This window comes from Microcaecilia unicolor, chromosome 12 (genome assembly GCF_901765095.1).
Source record: "Microcaecilia unicolor chromosome 12, aMicUni1.1, whole genome shotgun sequence".
In the NCBI taxonomy this organism is placed as follows: domain Eukaryota; kingdom Metazoa; phylum Chordata; class Amphibia; order Gymnophiona; family Siphonopidae; genus Microcaecilia; species Microcaecilia unicolor.
In genome coordinates, this window is record NC_044042.1 from 108,879,125 (window position 1) to 108,901,494 (window position 22,370).

General features: G+C 42.7%; 1 protein-coding gene across 2 annotated transcripts in view; it reads left to right on the forward strand.

The window, feature by feature from the left end:
- Nucleotides 1–2,806: 2,806 nt before the first annotated feature.
- The window catches only part of BRCA1 (BRCA1 DNA repair associated), a 265,462-nt gene continuing 245,898 nt past the window's right edge, over nt 2,807–22,370 (forward strand). For both annotated transcript variants that reach the window (XR_003943997.1, XM_030221125.1), the window contains exons 1-2: nt 2,807–2,922; nt 20,828–20,929. Coding sequence is in view for 1 of the 2 variants with exons in the window: in XM_030221125.1 (XP_030076985.1) it covers nt 20,850–20,929 (80 nt within the window). In the remaining variant the exon portion in view is untranslated. The remainder of the gene's footprint in view (nt 2,923–20,827; nt 20,930–22,370) is intronic.

The window sequence follows — 22,370 nt, forward strand, 5'->3', positions numbered from 1 at the left end:
AGCTGCATGGTTCACCTGTCGTCATCTGCTAGGGAAAGAACTACTGAGTTCAAACTGTCCTGCGTCCTTAGGGCTATAGAATGCAGCGCTGTATGTACTATCTCCACCTGCTGGTTGATAGGCACAACCCTAAGGTTTTGGACTGGTCTGATAAGGATGCTAAGCAACGAATGCTTTAGAATTTGGCCAAATAAGAATTAATTTGCTTAAGAAGGCAAGCTTTCCTACATTATTCATTCATTCATTATTATTCATTGTGAAAGCGCAAGTGGAAGAAAAAATGGCTAGAAATGTAAGGAGGGGTGACAAAAATTTCTTCAGGAATATTAGTGAAAGGAGGAAGATAAATAAGGGAATTGTGAGACTGAAAGACGCTGCGAACCGCTATGTAGATAATGATGAAGAAAAAGCAAATTTGCTAAATAGATACTTTTGTTCTATTTTCACAGAAGAAAATACTGGAGAAGGACCGCGGTGGACTGGCAAAAGTACAAATGAAAATGGAGTACATATAGCACCGTTCACGGAAGAGAGTGTGTATAAACAACTTGAAAAGCTAAAGGTGGACAAAGCCGTGGGACCAGACAGGATCCACCCCAGGATATTAAGGGAGCTCAGAGAGGTTCTGGAGGGTCCTCTTAAAGATTTGTTTAATAAATCATTGGAAACGGTAGAGGTTCCGTGGGATTGGAGAACGGCGGATGTGGTCCCTCTTCACAAAAGTGGTGATAGGGAAGAAGCTGGAAACTACAGGCCGGTAAGCCTCACTTCGGTTATTGGAAAAGTAATGGAAGCGATGCTGAAGGAAAGGATAGTGAATTTCCTGGAAGCCAATAAGTTGCAAGATCCGAGACAACATGGATTTACCAAAGGGAAATCGTGCCAAACGAATCTCATTGAATTCTTTGACTGGGTGACTGGAGAATTAAATCAGGGATGTGCTATAGACGTAATCTACCTAGATTTCAGCAAAGCTTGTCACGGTTCCCCACAGGAGGCTCTTGAACAAACTGGATGGGCTGAAGATAGGACCCGAAGTGGTGAACTGGATTAGGAACTGGTTGACAGACAGACGCCAGAGGGTGGTGGTGAATGGAATTTGCTCGGAGGAGGGAAAGGTGAGTAGTGGAGTGCCTCAGGGATCGGTGCTAGGACCGATTCTGTTCAATATATTTGTGAGTGACATTGCTGAAGGGTTAGAAGGTAAAGTTTGTCTTTTTGCGGATGATACTACTACTACTATTTAGCATTCATATAGCGCTACAAAGCGTACGCAGCGCTGCACAAACCTAGAAGACAGTCCCTGCTCAAAGAGCTTATACTAAGATTTGTAACAGAGTGGACACCCGGGAGTGGAAAACATGAAAAAGGATCTGTGGAAGCTAGAAGAATGGTCTAAGGTTTGGCAATTAAAATTCAATGCGAAGAAATGCAAAGTGATGCACTTAGGGAGTAGAAATCCACGGGAGACGTATGTGTTAGGCGGTGAGAGTCTGATAGGTACTGACGGGGAGAGGGATCTTGGGGTGATAGTATCTGAGGATCTTAAGGCGACGAAACAGTGTGACAAGGCGGTGGCCGTAAGTAGAAGGTTGCTAGGCTGTATAGAGAGGGGAGTGACCAGCAGAAGAAAAGAGGTTTTAATGCCCCTGTATAAGTCGTTGGTGAGGCCCCACCTGGAGTATTGTGTTCAGTTCTGGAGGCTGTATCTTGTTAAGGATGTAAAAAGAATTGAAGCGGTGCAAAGAAAAGCTACGAGAATGGTATGGGATTTGCGTTACAAGACGTATGAGGAGAGACTTGCTGACCTGAACATGTATACCTTGGAGGAAAGGAGAAACAGGGGTGATATGATACAGGCGTTCAAATATCTGAAAGGTATTAATTCGCAAACGAACCTTTTCCGGAGATGGGACGGTGGTAGAACTAGAGGGCACGATATGAGATTGAAGGGGGGCAGACTCAAGAAAAATGTCAGGAAGTCCACATGGATGCTTGGAATGGCCTCCCGCGGGAGGTGGTGGAGAGGAAAACGGTAACGGAATTCAAACATGCATGGGAAAAACATGGATCCTCAGCTTAGCCGAGATTGGGTGGTGGGAGGCGGGGATAGTGCTGGGCAGACTTCTACGGTCTGTGCCCTGAAAATGACAGATACAAATCAAGGTAAGTAGCACATATGAATTTATCTTGTTAGGCAGACTGGATGGACCGTGCAGGTCTTTTTCTGCCGTCATCTACTATGTTTCTAGTGTCCTGGACTGTTTGATATCCAAGGAAAGGAGAAAGGTTACAGCTCTGGGCTTTTTAACTGTAGCATCTGTGCCTGTTCCCTTACAGTCCAGCCTCTCCCTCTCTCTTCCCTTCCTTACCCCAGGGCCTGCATGTCTTTCTTTTCACTGTCCCTCCAAGCCCCGCCCCCTTGTTTACCACCACCGTTCATCTCTCTCCCCCCCTCCAAGATTACTGCGGCAGCCATGGAAACAAGGGTTCGATGCAACTTCCGGTGGGCGGGGCGTCCTGTCTCCCTAGCAACCTCTGCCTGTAGTGCAACCCTGGAGCAAGGCCTGGAGGACCGTGGAGAGGTGGGAGAGCGGGATGCCGGACTGCGGCGCGTGAGAGGAGGACGGCCCTCGCTCTGCCTTCCCAAAGCGTCAGGACGCGCGAAGCATGCTGGGTGTCGTAGGACTGCACCCGCTTCTCGCCGTCCGAGCCCGGCCCGTTTAGACTACAGTTCCCATCGGCCCTGGCGGCGCGGGAACCAGCTCTGCTTTCTTCTCTCCAGTGGCTGGAGCTGGGGTTTGGTTTTGGCGGGTGCTGTCAGGCTTTCGCCGTTATTTTTCTGTGGGCATTTAACCCGAATCCTGGGGGACTGGAGAAGGAATGACGAAAAGCTGTGCCTGAGAGATCATTGGGGGCTTGGTGAGTGCCTTCTTTTCATAAACTGGAAACCGTTGCGCGTGCTGCTTGGCCGTGTCAGCTGGGGGAGGGGGAGGGGGAGGGGGAGGGGGAGGCAAATGCGTGGACCCTGTTTTCTTTCTTTGGCAGGTTTTGAGGTGTCATCTCTTCCCTCCTCCTCTCCCTTTCTACCTCTTAGTTTGTGGAAGTCATAAATGGCATAAAAATGAGGCCAATACAAATTTGATACATTTTTGAATAGCTTTCAAATGTCAGAACCGTCTTTCTCAGGTTAGGTTCTGACCAGAACTAGGGAAAAGTCATAACATAGTAGATGACGGCAGAAAAAGACCTGCACGGTCCATCCAGTCTGCCCAAGACAAACTCATATGTGTATACTTTACCTTGAATTTGTACCTGTCCTTTTCAGGGCACAGACCGTATAAGTCTGCCCAGCACTATCCCCGCCTCCCAACCACCAACCCCTCTTCCCCCCACCTGCTCCGATCTGACGAAGAAGGGCAACCTTCGAAAGCTAATCAAGAAATGTATTAAGTTATGTCCAATAAAAAAGGTATCATTTTATTTTCTTTTCCATGTTTTATTTTGTTTGATTTCTATTGATTCTACATGGAATGTTGCTATTCCACTAGCAACATTCCATGTAGAAGTCGGCCCTTGTAGATCACCAATGTGGCCGCGCAGGCTTCTACATGGAATGTTGCTAGTGGAATAGCAACATTCCATGTAGAATCTCCAATAGTAGCAACATTCCATGTAGAATCTCCAATAGTAGCAACATTCCATGTAGAATCTCCAATGGTAGCAACATTCCATGTAGAATCTCCAATAGTAGCAACATTCCATGTAGAATCTCCAATGGTATCTATTTTACTGTCATAGTAATGCTTGAAGGTTTTCACTTATATACACTGTCAGCTAGCACATTTGCTTATTTCCGATCTGAGGAAGAAGGGCAACCTTCGAAAGGTAATCAAGAAATGTATTAAGTTATGTCCAATAAAAAAGGTATCATCTTATTTTCTTTTCCATGTTTTATTTTGTTTGATTTCTATTGATTCTACATGGAATGTTGCTATTCCACTAGCAACATTCCATGTAGAAGTCGGCCCTTGTAGATCACCAATGTGGCCGCGCAGGCTTCTGCTTCTGTGAGTCGCGCAGGACGTCAGACTCACAGAAACAGAAGCCTGCGCAGCCTTCTACATGGAATGTTGCTAGTGGAATAGCAACATTCCATGTAGAATCTCCAATAGTAGCAACATTCCATGTAGAATCTCCAACCACCAACCCCTCTTCCCCCCCACCTGCTCCGCCACCCAATTTCAGCTAAGCTTCTGAGGATCCATTCCTTCTGCACAGGATTCCTCTATGCATATCCCACGCATGTTTGAACTCCGTTACCATTTTCATCTCCACCACCTCCCGCGGGAGGGCATTCCAAGCGTCCACCACCCTCTGGCTACTACGATTTTCACCTTAAAAGGTGCAGAGCTGCACCCTATCCTCTGGGTCACAGCTCAAGTGTAGGATTTGGCTTCTTTCTCTGCAGGAGAGATGTGCAGAGCAAACTGGGCTGGCACTATTTCAGTAGTTCCCAAACCTGATCCTGGAGGCACCCTAGCCACTCAGGTTTTCAGGCTACCCACAATGAATATTCATGAGAGAAATTTGCATACACTACCTCCACTGCATGCAAATTTCTCTCATGAATATTCATTGTGACTGTATGGGGTGCCTCCAGGACCAGGTTTGGGAACCACTGCACTATTTCAGCACCCCCCTCCCCACCCGTCCGGTTTACTAAGCCACGCTAGCTGCAGCCGTACGTTAATGCCGACACAGCTCTTTCACTTTGAATGGGCTATGTTGGCATTGCTGCACAGCAACCACTAGCACAGCTTAGTAAACTGGGGTTAGACAGGTTTTAGCCAGTTTAGCGCGGATGTTATTGTGCTCATAATACACAAAGGGTCTCGGCACTGCTTTTTACCATTTGTGGAAAGCAGTGAATGAAAACGCTATGCAAATCTATGAAAATCAGCTCATTTGTATTAAAATGAGTATTCCGTGTGATGCACTGCCGTTTGTGGTAATGCACAGAAGGAGCTCCTACCTGTAACGCTCAAACCTTTCCAGCAGGTCTGAGCTGTCATTGCATGAAGGCGACTGTTCAGTTTACCAGTCAGCATTTTTAGTAGTATCTGCATGCAGTGAGTTTTTCTTGTTGGGCAGACTGGATGGATCGTACAGGTCTTTATGTGCTGTCATCTATTATGTTAGTATATGACACGTGTGTGGGAAATGTGCCCTCTGTGAGTATGCCACCTATCGGAAAGCAGTGTACATGCATTTTTGAATAGTATCTGCATGTGTGTGGGGAAATGTGTCCTATGTATTGTCTGTGAGGAAATGTACCATGTGTGTGTGTGTTCCACATGTAGTAGCATTATGGAACAATAAATAAACAGCTGTTAACATTGTTTGCTTTTTTTATTTTTGGCATGCAGACATCGACTGTTCTGTGCATGTGCTAAGCACAGACTTTCTGTGTATCTCACTTGCATGCAATTTCCTTTGAGCATCGATCACTGTTCTACGGTTGGCAAGTTCAGCAGTGGCTATTTACGTACGCGGATGTTAATGGTGACTTCTGAGCATTCCCCTCCTCCCCCATCTCAGTTGACCCTTGGCTGCTGGAGATGTGCTGGACCCACTGGATCACAGCTCCATTGGCTTTGCAAGTTGAAAATATAGGATCTGGCTTAATTTTCTTCTTCCTGCAATCCTATACTTAAAATGTTGTGAGAGGATCTAGTACAGCTCCTGCAGCAAATGATCAGCTTAGGGAGAAGGAAGCCAGATCTTCTAGACTGTATGCTTTAACATCTCATGATTTGGTGTAGCTCTGGTGGCAGGCCTGGGTAAAAGACAGATCTGCTGGCTTTTAAGTCTGGAGGATCTGGCTTTATTACCCAGTTAGCTGCATCCCCAGATCCTCTGCTAGTCTGTTCTGCTCCTGAATGTCAGAATCTTTTTTTTTCCTTCATATTAATGGATCTGAACGTCTCTTCCAGATCTTGCCGCTGATGAGCAGTTCAGAGGGAAACAACACAAAAAGTTGTGAAATAGGAGTGTGAAGGGCCACAGATGGAACCCGTTCCACGCACAGGGCCCAAGAGACAGGCAGAGCTCCAGAGTCTCAATGCATGGATGAGACGATGGTGGAGGGAAGAGGGTTTTAGATTTGTTAGGAACTGGGCAACATTCTGGGGAAGGGGGAGCCTATTCTGAAAGGATGGGCTCCACCTTAACCAGGGTGGGACCAGGCTGCTGGCACTGGTATTTAAAAAGGAGATAGAGCAGCTTTTAAACTAGAAACGGGGGTGGGGAAGGCCGACAATCGCTCAAACGTGCATGGTTCGGGATAAGGTATCTTTCAAAGATATCACCAGAAATCAAACAAAATAAAACATGGAAAAGAAAATAAGATGATACCTTTTTTATTGGACATAACTTAATACATTTCTTGATTAGCTTTCGAAGGTTGCCCTTCTTCGTCAGATCGGAAATAAGCAAATGTGCTAGCTGACAGTGTATATAAGTGATAACATTCAAGCATTACTATGACAGTCTGACAGGGTGGGAGGATGGGGGTGGGTAGGAAGTATGCATGGGGACATCAAAGCATATCATTGATATTCTAACAGAGTGGACTAACACGGCTACCACACTCCTCTACTAAAGATATCACCAAAACAGTGAAGATAGGGTTGCAATAGAGACCATAGCAGACCAGGTGTCTTTAAATAAAAATCAGACAAACGATTGCAAATTAATACTGTCAAGTACTAAGCATGATGTAAATAGGAACAACAAACATAGTTTGAAATGTCTATATGCGAATGCCAGGAGCCTAAGAAATAAGATGAGAGAGTTAGAATATATTGCACTAAATGAAAAATTAGATATAATAGGCATCTCTGAGACCTGGTGGAAGGAGGATAACCAGTGGTTACAAATTATATCGTAGTAATGGGGTAGATTGAATTGGTGGAGGGGTAGCACTGTATATTAACGAGAGCCTTGAATCAAATAGATTGAAAATTCTGTAGGAAACAAAACACTTCTTGGAATCACTGTGGATTGAAATTCCATGCGTAAAGGGGAAAAGGATAGTGATAGGAGTGTACTACTGTCTGCCTGGCTAGGATGAACAGACGGATGCAGAAATGTTAAATGAAATTAGGGATGCAAACAAACTGGGCAACACAATAATAATGGGTGATTTCAATTACCCTGATATTGACTGAGTAAATGTACCATCGGGGCATGCTAGGGAGGTAAAATTCCTTGTTGAAATCAAGAACTGCTTTATGGAGCAGCTGGTATAGGAACCGACGAGAGAAGGAAAAATTCTAGACCTAGTCCTTAGTGGAGCGCATGATCTGGTGCGGGAGGTAATGGTGCTGGGGCCGCTTGATAACAGTGATCATAATATGATTGGATTTAATATTAGCTTTGAAGTAAGTATACACAGGAAATCCAATACGTTAGCGTTTAACTTTAAAAAAGGAGACTATGATAAAATGAGAAGAATGGTGAAAAAAAAAACTTAGAGGAGTGGGTGCGAGGGTCAAAAACGACACCCTTCTCTTTCTTTTAATATTACAGTATGCTATGAGATCACCTCTCAAGACTGCCTTTGAGGCAGACCAAAACAATAATGGATCTGTTTGTGCATGCTCCCTATTATTAATGTCATAGTCCTCCCATTTACTTGTCAGATATTTCTGAAACAGAGGGTCTTTATGCAAATATGCTGGATATCTCCATCCTGCTCCTCCAACATTCCCACCCGTGATCTCAAGATCTAACCACACTGATGCATGGTCTGATATTTCTTCCGGTCCTATATGTGCTGTTTTACTTGGGAGAACATAGATCTTTCTAAAAATATATAATCTAGTCTCGCTAAAGTACCGTGTGCCCTGGATCTATGTGTGTAATCTTTTTCCCCAGGATGCATCACTCTCCAGGTATCTACTAAATTCAGAGCTTTTGTGAACATTTTCAATCCTTTCGCCCTCTGACCTAAATAGTGTGGTGAAGTAGGATTTGAAGTATCTTCTCTTGGGTTTGACACTAAATTAAAATCACCCAGTACTAACAGTTTACTTGTTTTATGTTGAGTACAGCTATTCTCTAATGATCTGAAAAACCCGGGGTCATATTCATTGGGACCATATACCCCCACTAATAGGAATTCCATGCCCAGCATCCAAACCTTTAAAAGGAGAGTACGCCCGTGTTCCCCTTTCTCCACTACCGTTATTTTACATGCTAATCCTTTTCGGGTTAAAACCACCACTCCTCCTCGACGCCCCTTGGCTGCCACTGCATAGCATTCCCCCACCCATGATCTCTTCAATTTTGCATGTTCTACATCATTGAGCCTCGTTTCTTGGAGGCAAACTATATCAGCCTTATATCTTTTCAAGGCCGTTAAGATTTTATTTCGCTTTATAGGGGAGGTTATACCTCTCACATTCCAAGATATTATTCTAATTGGCATGCCACAGAGATAACGTTGACATTCCCATCATCACCATCATACAAGAGTATCCCCTTGTTCATCAAGTATACATTGGAACATATCAAATTTTTCATAATCTGTGCACATAGACATACTATCATTAAACTTCTAAATAAACATTTTCCACTGACCATCTGCCAAAGATTTCCCCTAAATCTATTTTCCCTTCCCCCCTCCCATCTCCTTATCCCATCAACCCCACAGATACCCTTCCTCATCCACCTAAACTAGTCAGGTGTTGAGAGTAGGACCTCGGTGAACAGTAGAGACCCCTAACTCCATTTGTTATTCAAATATGCGTATGTATACCCACTTGTAAAGCTTCAGACCCCGCAACTTCCAAAAATGCGAAAACACACTTACGTTCAAACAGCGTCAATAATGTTATTTCCAACTAGATGTTTTTTTTGCAGCTGATACTGTGGTAAATATTTCCCACTTGTCCTGGATATGCACTTTTAATTGAGCTGGATATTGCAATATAAAGCGTACTTTCTTAAGTACCAAAGCTGAACAGATTGCGTGATATTGCCTCCGTTTCTCTTGAACTAGTGCAGAAAAGTCTTGGAAAATCAGCACATTCTTTTTGTTGTATTTCAGCGTATCTCTCTTATGTTTAAAACCCTGCAAGATTTCCAGTTTGTGACGATAATTCAATATTTTCGCGACAACCACACGTGGTCGATTATTATATTGATCCTCTTTTCGACGACCCACACGGTGCGCTCTTTCCACAATAAGTGGTCCCATCGTGTCTGTTATCGCTAATTCTTTTGAAAGCCATGTTTCTAGCCATGTGTCGAGGTTTCTTTCTGGGAGCGTTTCATCTAGTCCCACAATTCGGATATTATTACGACGTGCTCGATTTTCGAAATCATCTAATAAGTTCCTCTGATCCGCGAGCTGACGTCGCATGGCCGCAATGTCCGGGCTAAATCCGCGTGCATCATCCTCAACGGCGGAAACTCTGGCCTCTAAGTCTCCGATCCGGATTCCCATCCCATCCAATGTGGTCTGGTAGGCCTCTATTTTGATATTCATTGCTTCCCATTTCGGCTCCCATGCCTTCGTGATTGCCTGGGTAAGTTGCGTGAGTTGATTTTCAGTGAACATGGGCTCCACAGTCACGGGCTCCTCCGCCATCTTGTTATCTCCGCTACCCGTTTTAAGCTTGTCTTTTTTTGTGGATTTTTGCGCCATGTCTTTCGGGAGCACCTGATAATATTTTTCCATACAGCGAAATCGCTCCGTACGGGTTTTTCTTCAAGATTTAGATTTTAATGGAGCCAGGGGTCTCAGAGCTTCGAGAGCGCGCTGCTCCTTAGCTCATGACGTCACCGGAAGTCCTTTTTTAACATATTTATAAATGACCTAGAGATAGGAGTAACTAGTGAGGTAATTAAATTTGCTGATGACACAAAGTTATTCAAAGTCGTTAAATCGCGGGAGGATTGTGAAAAATTACAAGAGGACCTTACGAGACTGGGAGACTGGGCGTCCAAATGGCAGCTGACGTTTAATGTGAGCAAGTGCAAAGTGATGCATGTGGGAAAGAGGTACCTGAATTATAGCTACGTCAAGCAAGGTTCCACGTTAGGAGTCACGGACCAAGAAAGGGTTCTAGGTTTCGTCGTTGATGATACGTTGAATCCTTCTGCTCAGTGTGCTGCTGCGGCTAAGAAAGCAAATAGAATGTTAGGTATTATTAGGAAAGGAATGGAAAACAAAAATAAGGATGTTATAATGCCTTTGTATCACTCCATTGTGTGACCGCACCTCAAATATTGTATTCAATTCTGGTCGCCGCATCTCAAAAAAGATATAGAGGAATTAGAAAAGGTGCAGAGAAGGACGATGAAAGTGATAAAGGAGATGGGACTAGTTCCCTATGAGGAAAGGCTAAAGTGGCTAGGGCTCTTCAGCTTGGAGAAAAGGTGGCTGAGGGGAGATATGAAAGAGGTCTGTAAAATAATGAGTGGAGTTGAACGGGTGGATGTGAAGTGTCTGTTTACGCTTTCCAAAAATACTAGGACTAAGGGGGCATGCGATGAAGTTACAATGTAGTAAATTTAAAACGAATTGGAGAAAACTTTTCTTCACTCAATGTGTAATTAAACTCTGGAATTCGTTGCCAGAGAATGTGGTAAAGGCGTTTAGCTTAGCGGAGTTTAAAAAAGGTTTGGATGACTTCCTAAAGGAAAAGTCCATAGACCATTATTAAATGGACTTGGGGAAAATCCACTATTTCTGGGATAAGCAGTATAAAATATTTTGTACTTTTTTGGGATCTCGCCAGGTATTTGTGACCTGGATTGGCCACTGTTGGAAACAGGATTCTGGGCTCGATGGACCTTTGGTCTTTCCCAGTATGGTAATACTTATGTAACCAAAATGACAGCCAGATTCAGAGGAATCTGTTTATTCAATGACCCGACACTGCCCGTGTTTCAGCAGATGATTCGTCAGAGGTCAATCTACATAAAAAACAGGTCACAGAAATTTCAGCAGATACCTTAAAGCAATCATATTCAAAACAAAGCCAGTAGATAACTTAGGCAGTGTTTACTAACCAAAGTAAAAAAAATATGCAAAACTGATGAAAAAGATGTGCAAAATTCATAGAAAAGTATAGTTTTCATCACAAAAGGCTGCAGTTCCATAGATGAATTAAAAAAATAATTCTGACATTTTGGAGCCGAACAGGGACTGGCCGAGACAATGGCAGCAGAGGATCTAGGGACAGGGACATGGCTGACTGATTAAAAGCTGGATCCTCCAGCATTAGACTGCAGCAGCAGTGGATCAGGGTTGTGATTGACTGGGTAAAAGACTGATCCACGAATTAACAAACTTCCGCAAACTACTGAAGACCCATCTCTTTAACAAGGCATACCTCAAAGACCAACCAATGTGAATATACACAACTCCTGCACATATTAGAATTGTCTTACAATATCTGATTGTTATATTATTTTTATGTTTTATCATTATCATGTTGCCCAATATCCTTCTATAACACTAAATGTCTATTTTTTTAGCATATTCCCACTACACATGATGTATTGTAAGCCACATTGAGCCTGCAAAGATGTGGGAAAATGTGGGATACAAATGCAATAAATAAATCCTTTGTATTTAAGGTGGCACACACTAGATCCTGCAAATCCAGCAGATCAAGAGGATCTGTTTTTTTATCCAGTTCCTCTGGTAGCTTTTCAGATGGAAAAACATAGGATCTAGAAGATCCAGCTTTTACTCAGACCCGTTCTGGCCTTCGAAAACTAGTCAAAAAATGTTAGGACAATTAAAAAAAAAAAAGTGTTGTTTGTTTTTGTTTTTACTTCTATTTGTTTATAGTGGGCTAACATGGCATCCACACCTGCTTTTTCTAAGAGCGCTGACAGTTCACGCGTCCTAGTTGCTATCTATCCATCTTATGAGACTTCGGACTCCTTTTACAAAGCAGTGCTACTGATTAGCAGCTTGCTGAACGCGAGGAAGCCAATTCAGTTCCCATGGGCTTCTTTGCATTCAGCAGACGCTAATCGGTAACGCTGCTTTGTAAAGGGAACCCTTCTTCTGGTGTTGGTTGTTCCAGAGTATGGTAATGCTGAGCTTTAAAAGATTCAATTCCTAGGACCGTTTATAAATTTTTCGTGTGGGTACTATATAGTGTCTGGGACGGTGATATTAAAATATGTGAACTTTAAAAGATGGCAGTTGCAGCACATATGAATCTGAATGAAAATACCCGATACAGTATGTTAAATGCATGCAGAAGTCTGAGCGCTACATCCAATATATTAGACCACCCTTTCAAGAACAGCTGGTGTTAAACATGCTGGGATCCAGGGCAGAAATGTAAAAGGGCTTCCTAAAGCCCACCAGGAGGCTTCAGAATTAGGCAACAGCATGGAGGCCCAGGCAATTGCTCTGTTGCATCCCTTTAAGGGCCCTGCATTCAAGGTAGATTTGGTTACTGATTGCAGAATTACCATCTAGATACAATTTTGCTGTAAAATGAATTTTATTAACTTACACAGAATTCCCTATCTGAGCATGCCACTTTAGTGGCTTGGCAGGGTGATGTGACATGTCTCCCTGCTATGAGGAGAAGGGGCATGGCTGCATGTTGTCTGGTTTCCTCTTAAAACCTTTGTTTTCACTGTTTCTTTAAACAAACAGTTGGGCCCTTGATGACAAAGGAGGAGCAAGCCTGCTGTGCAGTTCCTCCATTTGCTACACCATTGGGGAGGGGGAGAGTGACGGAAGGAAGGTGGCTGGGGTGGAACGTGCCTGCCATGGGGAAGGGGCTGGAGAAATGTTGATGGGATAGGGTGAGCTATGAGAGTTGGGATCACATCACACCATGGGAGGCGAGGAGTACTGGGGCAGGGGAAGAGACCTTAGGTGCAGACAAAACAGGGTCTTGCTGGGAGTTGGGGAGAGCAAACAGGAAGGAAAGTGAAGGCTGTAGACTGGGGAGAGAGTATTACAGAACGTAGAGATTTATTGGTAGGGAACAGAAAGGAGGTGGGAAAGGAGAAAATATTTAACCTTGAGAAGAGACAGAGAAAACTGGGGGCTGAACTTACCAGGGGATACAAGCTTAGGGAGAGATGAAGAAGGCAAATTGATGCAGTAGTAGAGGATAGTATTTCATGCCTGAGTGAGTCAACCTGATAATGGAGGAAATCTGTATAAGAAAGTTACGAGTAAAGTGTGCAGAATTTTCAAACTTTTTTTGGGCAGAATTTCCACAAGAGTAACATGCATAGGTGCCAAATTTTCAAAATGATTAACGAATCCTAAACTGAACACAAGTTACTCCTCCCTGAACACGATGAAGTGATTTAGTATGGAGGGGTGGGGTAGGGCATCTGATACCTATGCAAAAACTCACCTCTATGCAGGAAAAGTTTAACTTGTGTAAGAATATATATGATGAACTCTTCCTCACTTCATTTGCCCATTTAAACCATGTTGACATCCTTTATCAACTCCTGCATTTTTCTCGAGAAGAGAAACTGTTACTCTGGCCCACGTGCAATTACTTTTGAACTTGATGGTACCTCTGACCAAGGCCTGCATGCTGAAATATAGCCCGTGTTGGGTATATCTTGTCAGCACGAGAAACCAGGATGACACCTCTAGGTAAATTCCAAGGAAAACAAAGAAGGGTCTGTTTTTGGTGCAGTAAAGAACTTTGTGATAGACATCTCCTGTGTTGTCTTGTGTCACGTTCTCTCCTTCGTTCTCCTTGCTTTTTGGAATCCCTTACCAGTCCAACAGGTTTAAATCTACTTCTTCAGGGCCAGATGCACTAAACCTAACGAGCCATTAACGAGCAAGTAGTAAAACCTGGCATGCACTAAAAGCCATTTTACGACGACGGTAGCAGCTAACGAAAACGGAATGCAGATGATTATAATGAGCTGCACAACCGTTGCAGGCTGTTATAATGAGATGCACTAGCGTTTTCTGATTCCCCTTACTGTGGACAACCTATCGGAAGGTCTGCACCTCTCGTTAGGCTGGGACTGCTGTGAACGGGACCCTAGAGACCAGTGGGAAAGCGCCTAACAACCATCTAAAAAAAAAAACCAAGCTGGGTGTCGTGAGGGACATAACATTTTTTTTTTTTTAAAGTTATGGCACCTTTGCTGAGGACGTACTTGCTCATACCGTACTTGCCAACAGTCTATTTGCGCTCCAGCTACAGTCCTCCAGAGAAGAGAGAATCAGGTTGAGGTTCAGAACTTCACACTTAGACGAGCAGACATAAGCCAGGAATATATGCAGCATCAACAAGACTCTGCTCAGGAAGAGCGTGGATGATGGCCGGCCTCAACTGCAAGAAAAGTGAAGGAGAGTGCAGTTGAGGCCGGCCATCGTCCACGTCTTCGATACCTGCCCATCTTCCGCCCCTAGGTCTCTTCTCAGCCAATCATAGCGCGTTTAGCTCACCTAAACGCGCTGTGATTGGCTGAGAGACCTCCAGGTCTCTCTTAGGTGAGCTAAATGCGCTGTGTTTGGCTGAGAAGAGACCTAGGGGATTGTAGCTGGAGCGCAAATAGACTGTTGGCACGTATGGTATGAGCAAGTACGTCCTCAGCGAAGGTGACATAACTTAAAAAAAAATTTGTAAAGATTTTGGCGGTTTCCACACCAGTCATTCTGATTTGACACTGTTTTTATTATTGCGGCTCGGCGTCTTCGCGTGTTTGGCGTGCGCAGAGCAGCCAGCATACCGCTTTGCTGCTCTGTTTTACGATGGAATAGAGAATGCAAGTGAGCTACAACGAGTAGCTCATTTGCATTCCCTTTCCTTGATGCATAGCCGTTCCCTACCGATTCGCTAATGAGTTCGATAGGGAATGGCTCTAATGACGACTTTAGAGCTTCTGGCCCTCAGTCACCAGTAACTTTCCAGACCTGAAAAAAAAAAGAAAGGTTCTGGCCTTCAAAAGCTAGTCAGAAAAAGTCTTGTTAGTTCAATAAAAGGTTTTTTTTTTTTTTTTAATTTCTATTTAAAGTGGACTAACGTGACAATATGATCAATGCAGCGCCTATTTTTAAAAAGGGTTCCAGGAAATTACAGACCGGTAAGCCTGACATTAGTGCTGGGCAAAATAGTGGAAACTGTTATAAAGAATAAAATCACTGAACCTATAGACAAATATGGTTTAATGGGACAGAGTCAGCAAGGATTCAGCCAAGGGAAGTCTTGCCTCATCAATTTGCTTCATTTCTTTGAATGCATTTATTTGTTTGTTTGTAATATTTATATCCCACATTATCCCAAACAAGTTTGAGTTCAAATGTGGCTTACAGTAAACAGTATGGGATACATAACAAAGAATAATGCATAAGAAAGTAATTTGCTGTAAGAATCCAATTTTCAGTACAATATCATAAATATACTGGGATAACTATGGATGTTTAACATTTAGAAAATCTATTATGAATGAGAAATTGTACATCAGCAAAGAGAAAATTAATGGTAAATAGAGCAATAACCAATTCAGGTATTATGGTTGTTCTTTGTGAGGGTTTGTTTGCATAGGAACGATTTGAGGATTTTGCGGAATCTAGTTATTGGACAGAAAACAGAGGGTAGGGTTAAATGGCCGTTTGGGTGAATGGAGGAGAGCTGCAGGGATCTGTACTGGAACCAGTGTTAACATAATTTATAAATGATCTGGAAATTGGAAGGACAAGAGAGGTGGTTACATTTGCAGATGATATAAAACTATTGAAAGTTGTTAAAACACATGCTGATTGTGAAAAATTGCAGGAAGACCTTAGGAAATTGGAAGACTGGGCATCCAAATGGCAGATGAAATTTTAATGTGGACAAATAGAAAGTGATGCACATTGGGAAGAATAATCCAAATCTTAGTTATCTGATGCTAGGGTCTACCTTAGGAGTCAGCACCCAAGAAAAGTTTTAGATGTCATTGTAGACAATGGGCCAGATTCTATATTTGGTGCCAAAAAAATCAGTGCGGATGGAAAATGCTACTAAAGCATAGAAACCATGCTTAAAGTTAGGTGTGGTTTACAGAATACGTGTAGCACCATCCTTTCGACTAAAATTTAGGTGCAGTCATTTACACCAATGAAAAGCTGTAAACGCCCATGCCTAACTTTAGACATAGAGTGGGTTATTCTATAACACTGCGCATACATTTTAGGAATGCCTACGACCCATCCATGCGCTGCCCACGACCACATTCCCTTTTGAGATCTATGCGGTACACGGACTACTTTATTGAATGTGCTTACCGAGTAGTGCTGATAGTTTAACAGCTAATTATCGGCACTGATTGGCTTGATAACCATTTGAGGTTTGCGCACAAATCGGAATACTCTCAGATTTGCAAGTATAACTCGAGTCCCACTATATAGAATTTGGGACAATACGCTGAAATCTTCTGCCCAGTGTGCAACGGCAGCCAAGAAAGCAAATAGGATGCTAGGAATTATTAGGAAAGGGATGATGAATAAGACCAAGAATATTGTAATGCCTCTGTATTGCTCCATGGTGCAACCTCATCTTGAGTATTCAATTCAGTTCTGGTCTGTGTATCTCAAAAGACATATAGCAAAGTTAGAAAAGGTTCAAAGAAGAGCGACCAAAATGATAAAGAGAGAATGGAACTTCTCCCATATAAGAAGAGGCTAAAGAGGTTAGAGCTCTTCAGCTAGGAAAAGAGATGGATGAGGGGAGATAAGATTGAGGTCTACAAAATCCCGAGTGGTGTAGAACAAGTAGAAGTAAATCGATTTTTACTTGTTCCAAAAGTACAAAGACTAGGGAACACTCAAAGGTACATGGAAATACTTTTAAAACAAACAGGAGGAAATATTTTTTCACTCAACGAATAGATAAGCTCTGGAATTCATTGCCAGAGGATGTGGTAATAGTGGTTAGCTTCTCTGGGTTTAAAAAAGGTTTGGACAAGTTCCTGGAGGAAAAGTCCATAGTCTGCTATTGAGATAGACATGAGGAAGCCACTGTTTGCATGGAATGTTGCTTTTATTTGGGGTTCTGCTAGGTACTTTGTGACATGGATTGGCCACTTGGAAACGGGATACTGGGGTAGATGGACCATTGATCTAACCCAGTGTGGCTGCAATTATGTTCTTACGGCAGCCACACTACTTTGTCTAAGATTACAGCTAGTAACACAGTAGATGACAGCTGATAAAGACCTGTATGTGTGAGGACAAAAGTGACCCTACAGAAGGCACAATACCTGGCTTCTTGCAGACTTGGGCCCTGTCATTTTTCATGCAGTAGGCCTCAAGCACAGTGATGACACACCAAGGCTAATGAGAGGCAAAAATAACTGTGAATAAGTTTGTTTATTGAGCTGGGGACATCATGGTCAAGACAAAAAAAAGTTATGGTGTCTAAAGCTGGGCCTTTGGGCTCCAAAGACATAACGTTGGAAAAGCACAGATGTGGTCCTTGGTCAGCATTACTGTTCAAATCCCAGGAAAAGGGTATAAGAAGGAGCTCCAGAGAAACATCAGATTATTCTGGCTTTTATCAAGTACAGTTCCCTTGAGAACTGCTGTCAGACAACCCGAGCCAGCTACATAATAAGGGCTCATTAAAAGAAAAAGTGGCCACCCTGCTCGACTGCATAGGGAGTGTTACCATCTGCTGACCAGCCTGGGGTTTGTGCTGCTTCTGTCCTGAGAGGGAGATCACCTGCCATCACAGCTGTAGTACCTGCCTTCTCCAGACTTCTTCTGGATCCGGTGTTTGTGAGTGGGTGAGAGTTTTGTATTCTGTCAGGTGGAACAGTTTCTTTATTTGTGGAGTGCCTTGGGAGTCAGGTGTCCTATAAGTTCTAGGACTAGGCTGGTGTGCATTATCTTTACCCTGCCTTGACAGGTACATAAATTAAGTGTTCTGCCATCATTTTGGGTAAGTGTGAATAAGTGCATTGTCTCTGATTTACTTTGCTATTATTGCTGCCAGTATATCTTATAAAATAGCTTTTCTATTTTTCCTGTTATATCTGAGCTTTGTTTGCTTTTCTTTCAGTGTTTATTTTGGACTGTAATGAATTGGGATCTGTGTGAGTGGAAAGTACTTGTCTAATCCCAGAGTGCTACATTACCATTATTTGTCACATTTTGTACTTCCCTTCTTTGCCTGCTGTCTGTTGTTGGGCAGACTGGATGGACCGTGCAGGTCGTTTTTCTGCCGTCATCTACGTTACTATGTTACTTGAGGCATGGCAATTGTGTTTGTTCCCCACATATGGTCCATCCAGTCTGCCAACAAAATAAACTTGTACTTTATCCTGATCTGTTCCTGCCACTTCCAGGACACCCACTGTAGAAGTCTGCTCAGCACTGGCCTTGTTCTCCAACCATTGAAGTTATCATCGAAGCCCCATGCCAACACATCTATATCAGTCCAGCCATGATCAGGGCACAGGCAGTAGAAGTCTGCCCTGCACTGGCTTTGGCATCTAATCACTTCTAAGCTTGTTTGGTTCCATGTCTTCCATATAGGATTCCTTTGTGTTTATCGCACACATTTTTGAATTCTGTTACCATTTCATCTGTTTCCTGTGGGAGGGCATTCCAGGCGTTGTCCTGACAGTTTGCACCCCTGCAACCTCAGTTCATGTCCTCTAGTTCTACCAGCTTCCTGTCTCTGGAAAAGGTTTGTTTGTAGATCAATACCCGTCAAATATTTAAATGCGTGTATCCTTTCCTCCAAGGTACACATGTTCAGGTCCTCAAGTCTCTCCTCATACAAGATAACCGCCTCCAAAACTGAACACAATACTCAAGTGGGGCCTCATCTATGACTTGTACAGGAGCATCAACACCTCCTCTCTTCTGCTGGTTATACCTCCTCTGTATAGCCTAGCATCCTTCTGGCCATGGCCACTGCCTTGTTTTGTCAACTTGAGATCCTCGGACACCATTACCTCAAGGTCCCTCTCCAGAGCTGTGCTTATCTACCTCCCTCCTCCTATCTGGTACATCTCTTTTGGATTTCTGCACTTTTTTGCATTAAAGTTTAACTGCCAGACCTTTGACTATTCTTCTAATTTTTGGAGATTTCTGCCCATGGTTTCCTTCTATTCCTACCCATGATGTTATCTTCTTCAAGTTTTTCCCCGTTTTACCAAAATCAGGACAGAAATATAGCAGATTATAAGAGGAAGTTAGCTCTGCAAGTGAGAGGAAAGGAAGCTTTTTTCCTTTCCTTTTTTTTTTTATATTTTTTATTTATGAATAGTTAAATTTACATTCATGCAATATTACATAGATGCACACTTCACACAATAAAGTATTAAAGATACTATTTCAAAAAAGGAAAAAAACTTTTCCTCTTATTTAGTCCACAACTTGTTGACCCAAGATCTAGGAAATTAAGAAATCGAAAAAAAGAAATTACCTAGAGCAGAGAGAGCCTAAAGTATCACAGCCGGGATAAGCGCTAGCAATCAAGAACTTTTACAGCAATAATTCTTTAGCAGAAATAAACTCTGTTAGCTTCCCTGGATCAAAAAAAATATAATTCACAGCATTCAAAGAAACATAACATTTACAAGGAAATGTTAACATAAAGGATCCTCCTATACAGAGAACCCTCTCCTTTAACATCAAAAACTCTTTTCTTCTTCTTTGAGTTTCTCTACAGAAATCCGGAAATATCTGAATTTTTGAACCAAGAAAATCCACAGATTTATTCTCTGACAGCTAAGGATGCGTTTTATAAATATCTGAAAGATGTTCTGTAATTTCCAGAAAACACTATGCCTCATTTTCATTTTGCTGTATAATTTTGAGGAATTATGTTTCCTATTTTTATTTCCTTGATATGAAAGATTGCTGTTCAAGATTCTATTGTCTTGATGTAAGTAGATGTTAAATATTAGTGGAGGAGTGGCCTAGTGGTTAGGGTGGTGGACTTTGGTCCTGGGGAACTGAGGAACTGAGTTTGATTCCCACTTCAGGCACAGGCAGCTCCTTGTGACTCTGGGCAAGTCACTTAACCCTCCATTGCCCCATGTAAGCTGCATTGAGCCTGCCATGAGTGGGAAAGCGCGGGGTACAAATGTAACAAAAATAAATATATGTAAAAGTATATTTGCACTTGGACACCTAATTAATACTGGCACATTCAGTGGCACTAGCTATACGTATAGGGCCAGATTCTATATATGGCACCTAAAATTACCACGTGATAGGCAATCATGCCTAAGTGTATTCTAAATACTGTGACACGCGGTATTTAGAATACGTTTAGGCGTAGTTAATGCGTCTGAATCTAAGTGTCTCCATTTATGCCAATGAAAAGCTGGTGTAAATCCCTGCACTTGATTTACGTGCAGTAGCCCATATTTTATAGCAACTCGCGTAGATATTGGAGCGCCCACGAAACACCCATTTCCATGCCCAGACCCATGCCCCCTTTTGCCTGTGCACGCTAGAATTTATGCGCAGTACATTATAGAATGTGCTTAGCAGTGTACACGTGTAAATTCTAATTTTTGTCAATTACTGCATCTTATTGCTTGTTAAGAGCTGTTAATGCTAATAAAACAATCACTTGCATAGTTATGAAATAAGTCTGGATTTACGTGTGGAAATGCGCATAAAGCTAGGCGTGCTATATAGAATCCAGGGGATAGCGCCACTGAATACAGGAGTAATTTGAAAGGTCTAGATACTTCAAATTCTTTCCCCAGATACCCTGCTGAAAATTGACCTGATTGTTTAGCTCATAAACCATTGTGTTTTTAGTTGTAATTTCTCTTTTACTATTAGGACAGAACTGGGAGAGGATAAAATGGCCTTCCCTTCACTGGAAACGGAAGAGGTGCACAAGGTGCTAGCTGTTATGCAGAAGAATTTGGAGTGTCCTATATGGTAAGTCCATGGAATAAGCATGGCTTCTCAAGACATTCCTCCACAATGTTTTTTTTTTTTCTTAAATTCACTAGGGTTGCTGACAAACTGCTCCCCACCTCCCTTCACCTCAAGTTTATTCTTCCCCTGGAAGGTGCCATTTTCCACACCCCAAGCAGAAGGGGGTAAGACTTTGTGAGGGACAAAAGCAGAAAAACAGGAGCAGAGCCTCTACCAATTAACCACAGTCAAGGAAGGAGTAGAGGATGAATCAAATGATGATCAGCCATGGAAATGAGGTCTTGAAATCTTTATTAAAAGCACCAGTGCAATGCAATGAGGGGCGCCAAGAGTCTTGTTTATTTATTAGATCTGCCTCACCCGTTTGGGCAGCAGCGGCATGGGCTTTCTACTAACCTGGAAGGGACTGCACATCCCATCTAAATACTTAATCACCCCAACCTGGTATCTGCTCATGACAGTGTTACTCAGTCAAGGCAGTATAGACCCTTGTAATTAGAAAGGAACCCAGTATTTAGTAGATATAGTTTATTAACATTGATATCTCACCCAAAGATAGTATAAGCAGTTCAGGCAGTCATATGATAGAACAGCATCTCCCGCCACGTCTGTCTCCAGCCTTCTCTCTTCTCTTGTCTCGTCTTGTCTGATTTAATACCCCTCAGACTGGTCCTTATATACCATTTTGGCTTCATTGGTTCCAATGGACCCCAGTCTTTCTCACCAGGGCTGTTGGCCCTTATCAGTTGATAAGGATGACTTCACAAGTTCTCAAGCTCTAACTATAAACAAGATAAGTTCAGAGCGGACCTTGTGAGATGACTTCATAGGTCATTCTGCTCTCTTCAGCTCCCCCGTCCCTTTACTTGCAGCTAACCCTCTACTATCTTTCATTTTAATCAAAACATCTTGGCTCATGACTTCTTGCAGGTGCCAGTCTCAGGATTGTGGACAAGAGCAAATGCCCCATCCCTTGCCAGCTCAGCACTTGCTACAGTGAAATATAACTGTGTCAAAGGTGATCTCTGATTTTTACAAAGCCTAGCTCTCTGGGAACTCATTTCAGCTTGAGCTGCAGTGAAATATATTTTGTATCAGAGATGATTTTTGGATTTTAAGAGGCCTAGCTCTTAGCCTGGGCCATTGGCCTGTATTTTACTGAGAGCAAGGGCTAGCATAACTCTTCAGTCTCCAATCCTAATCCTGCAGCATCTGCTTTTGGGATCCAAAAGCCTGTACACTGATCAAAGAATTAATGGATGGGGCAAAATAATGAGAAAATAAAGCAATCTGATGACTAAGGCAGTATGTACCTTATTTATAAAGCAGTTCCTTACTGTCTTGTGAAATGTTTTGGTGGGAGGAGAGGTTTATCTCTCTTTTTTTTTTTTTTTTTTTTTTTCTGTGGTGCAATCTGAGAATAGCTGGTTGAAATCTCTGC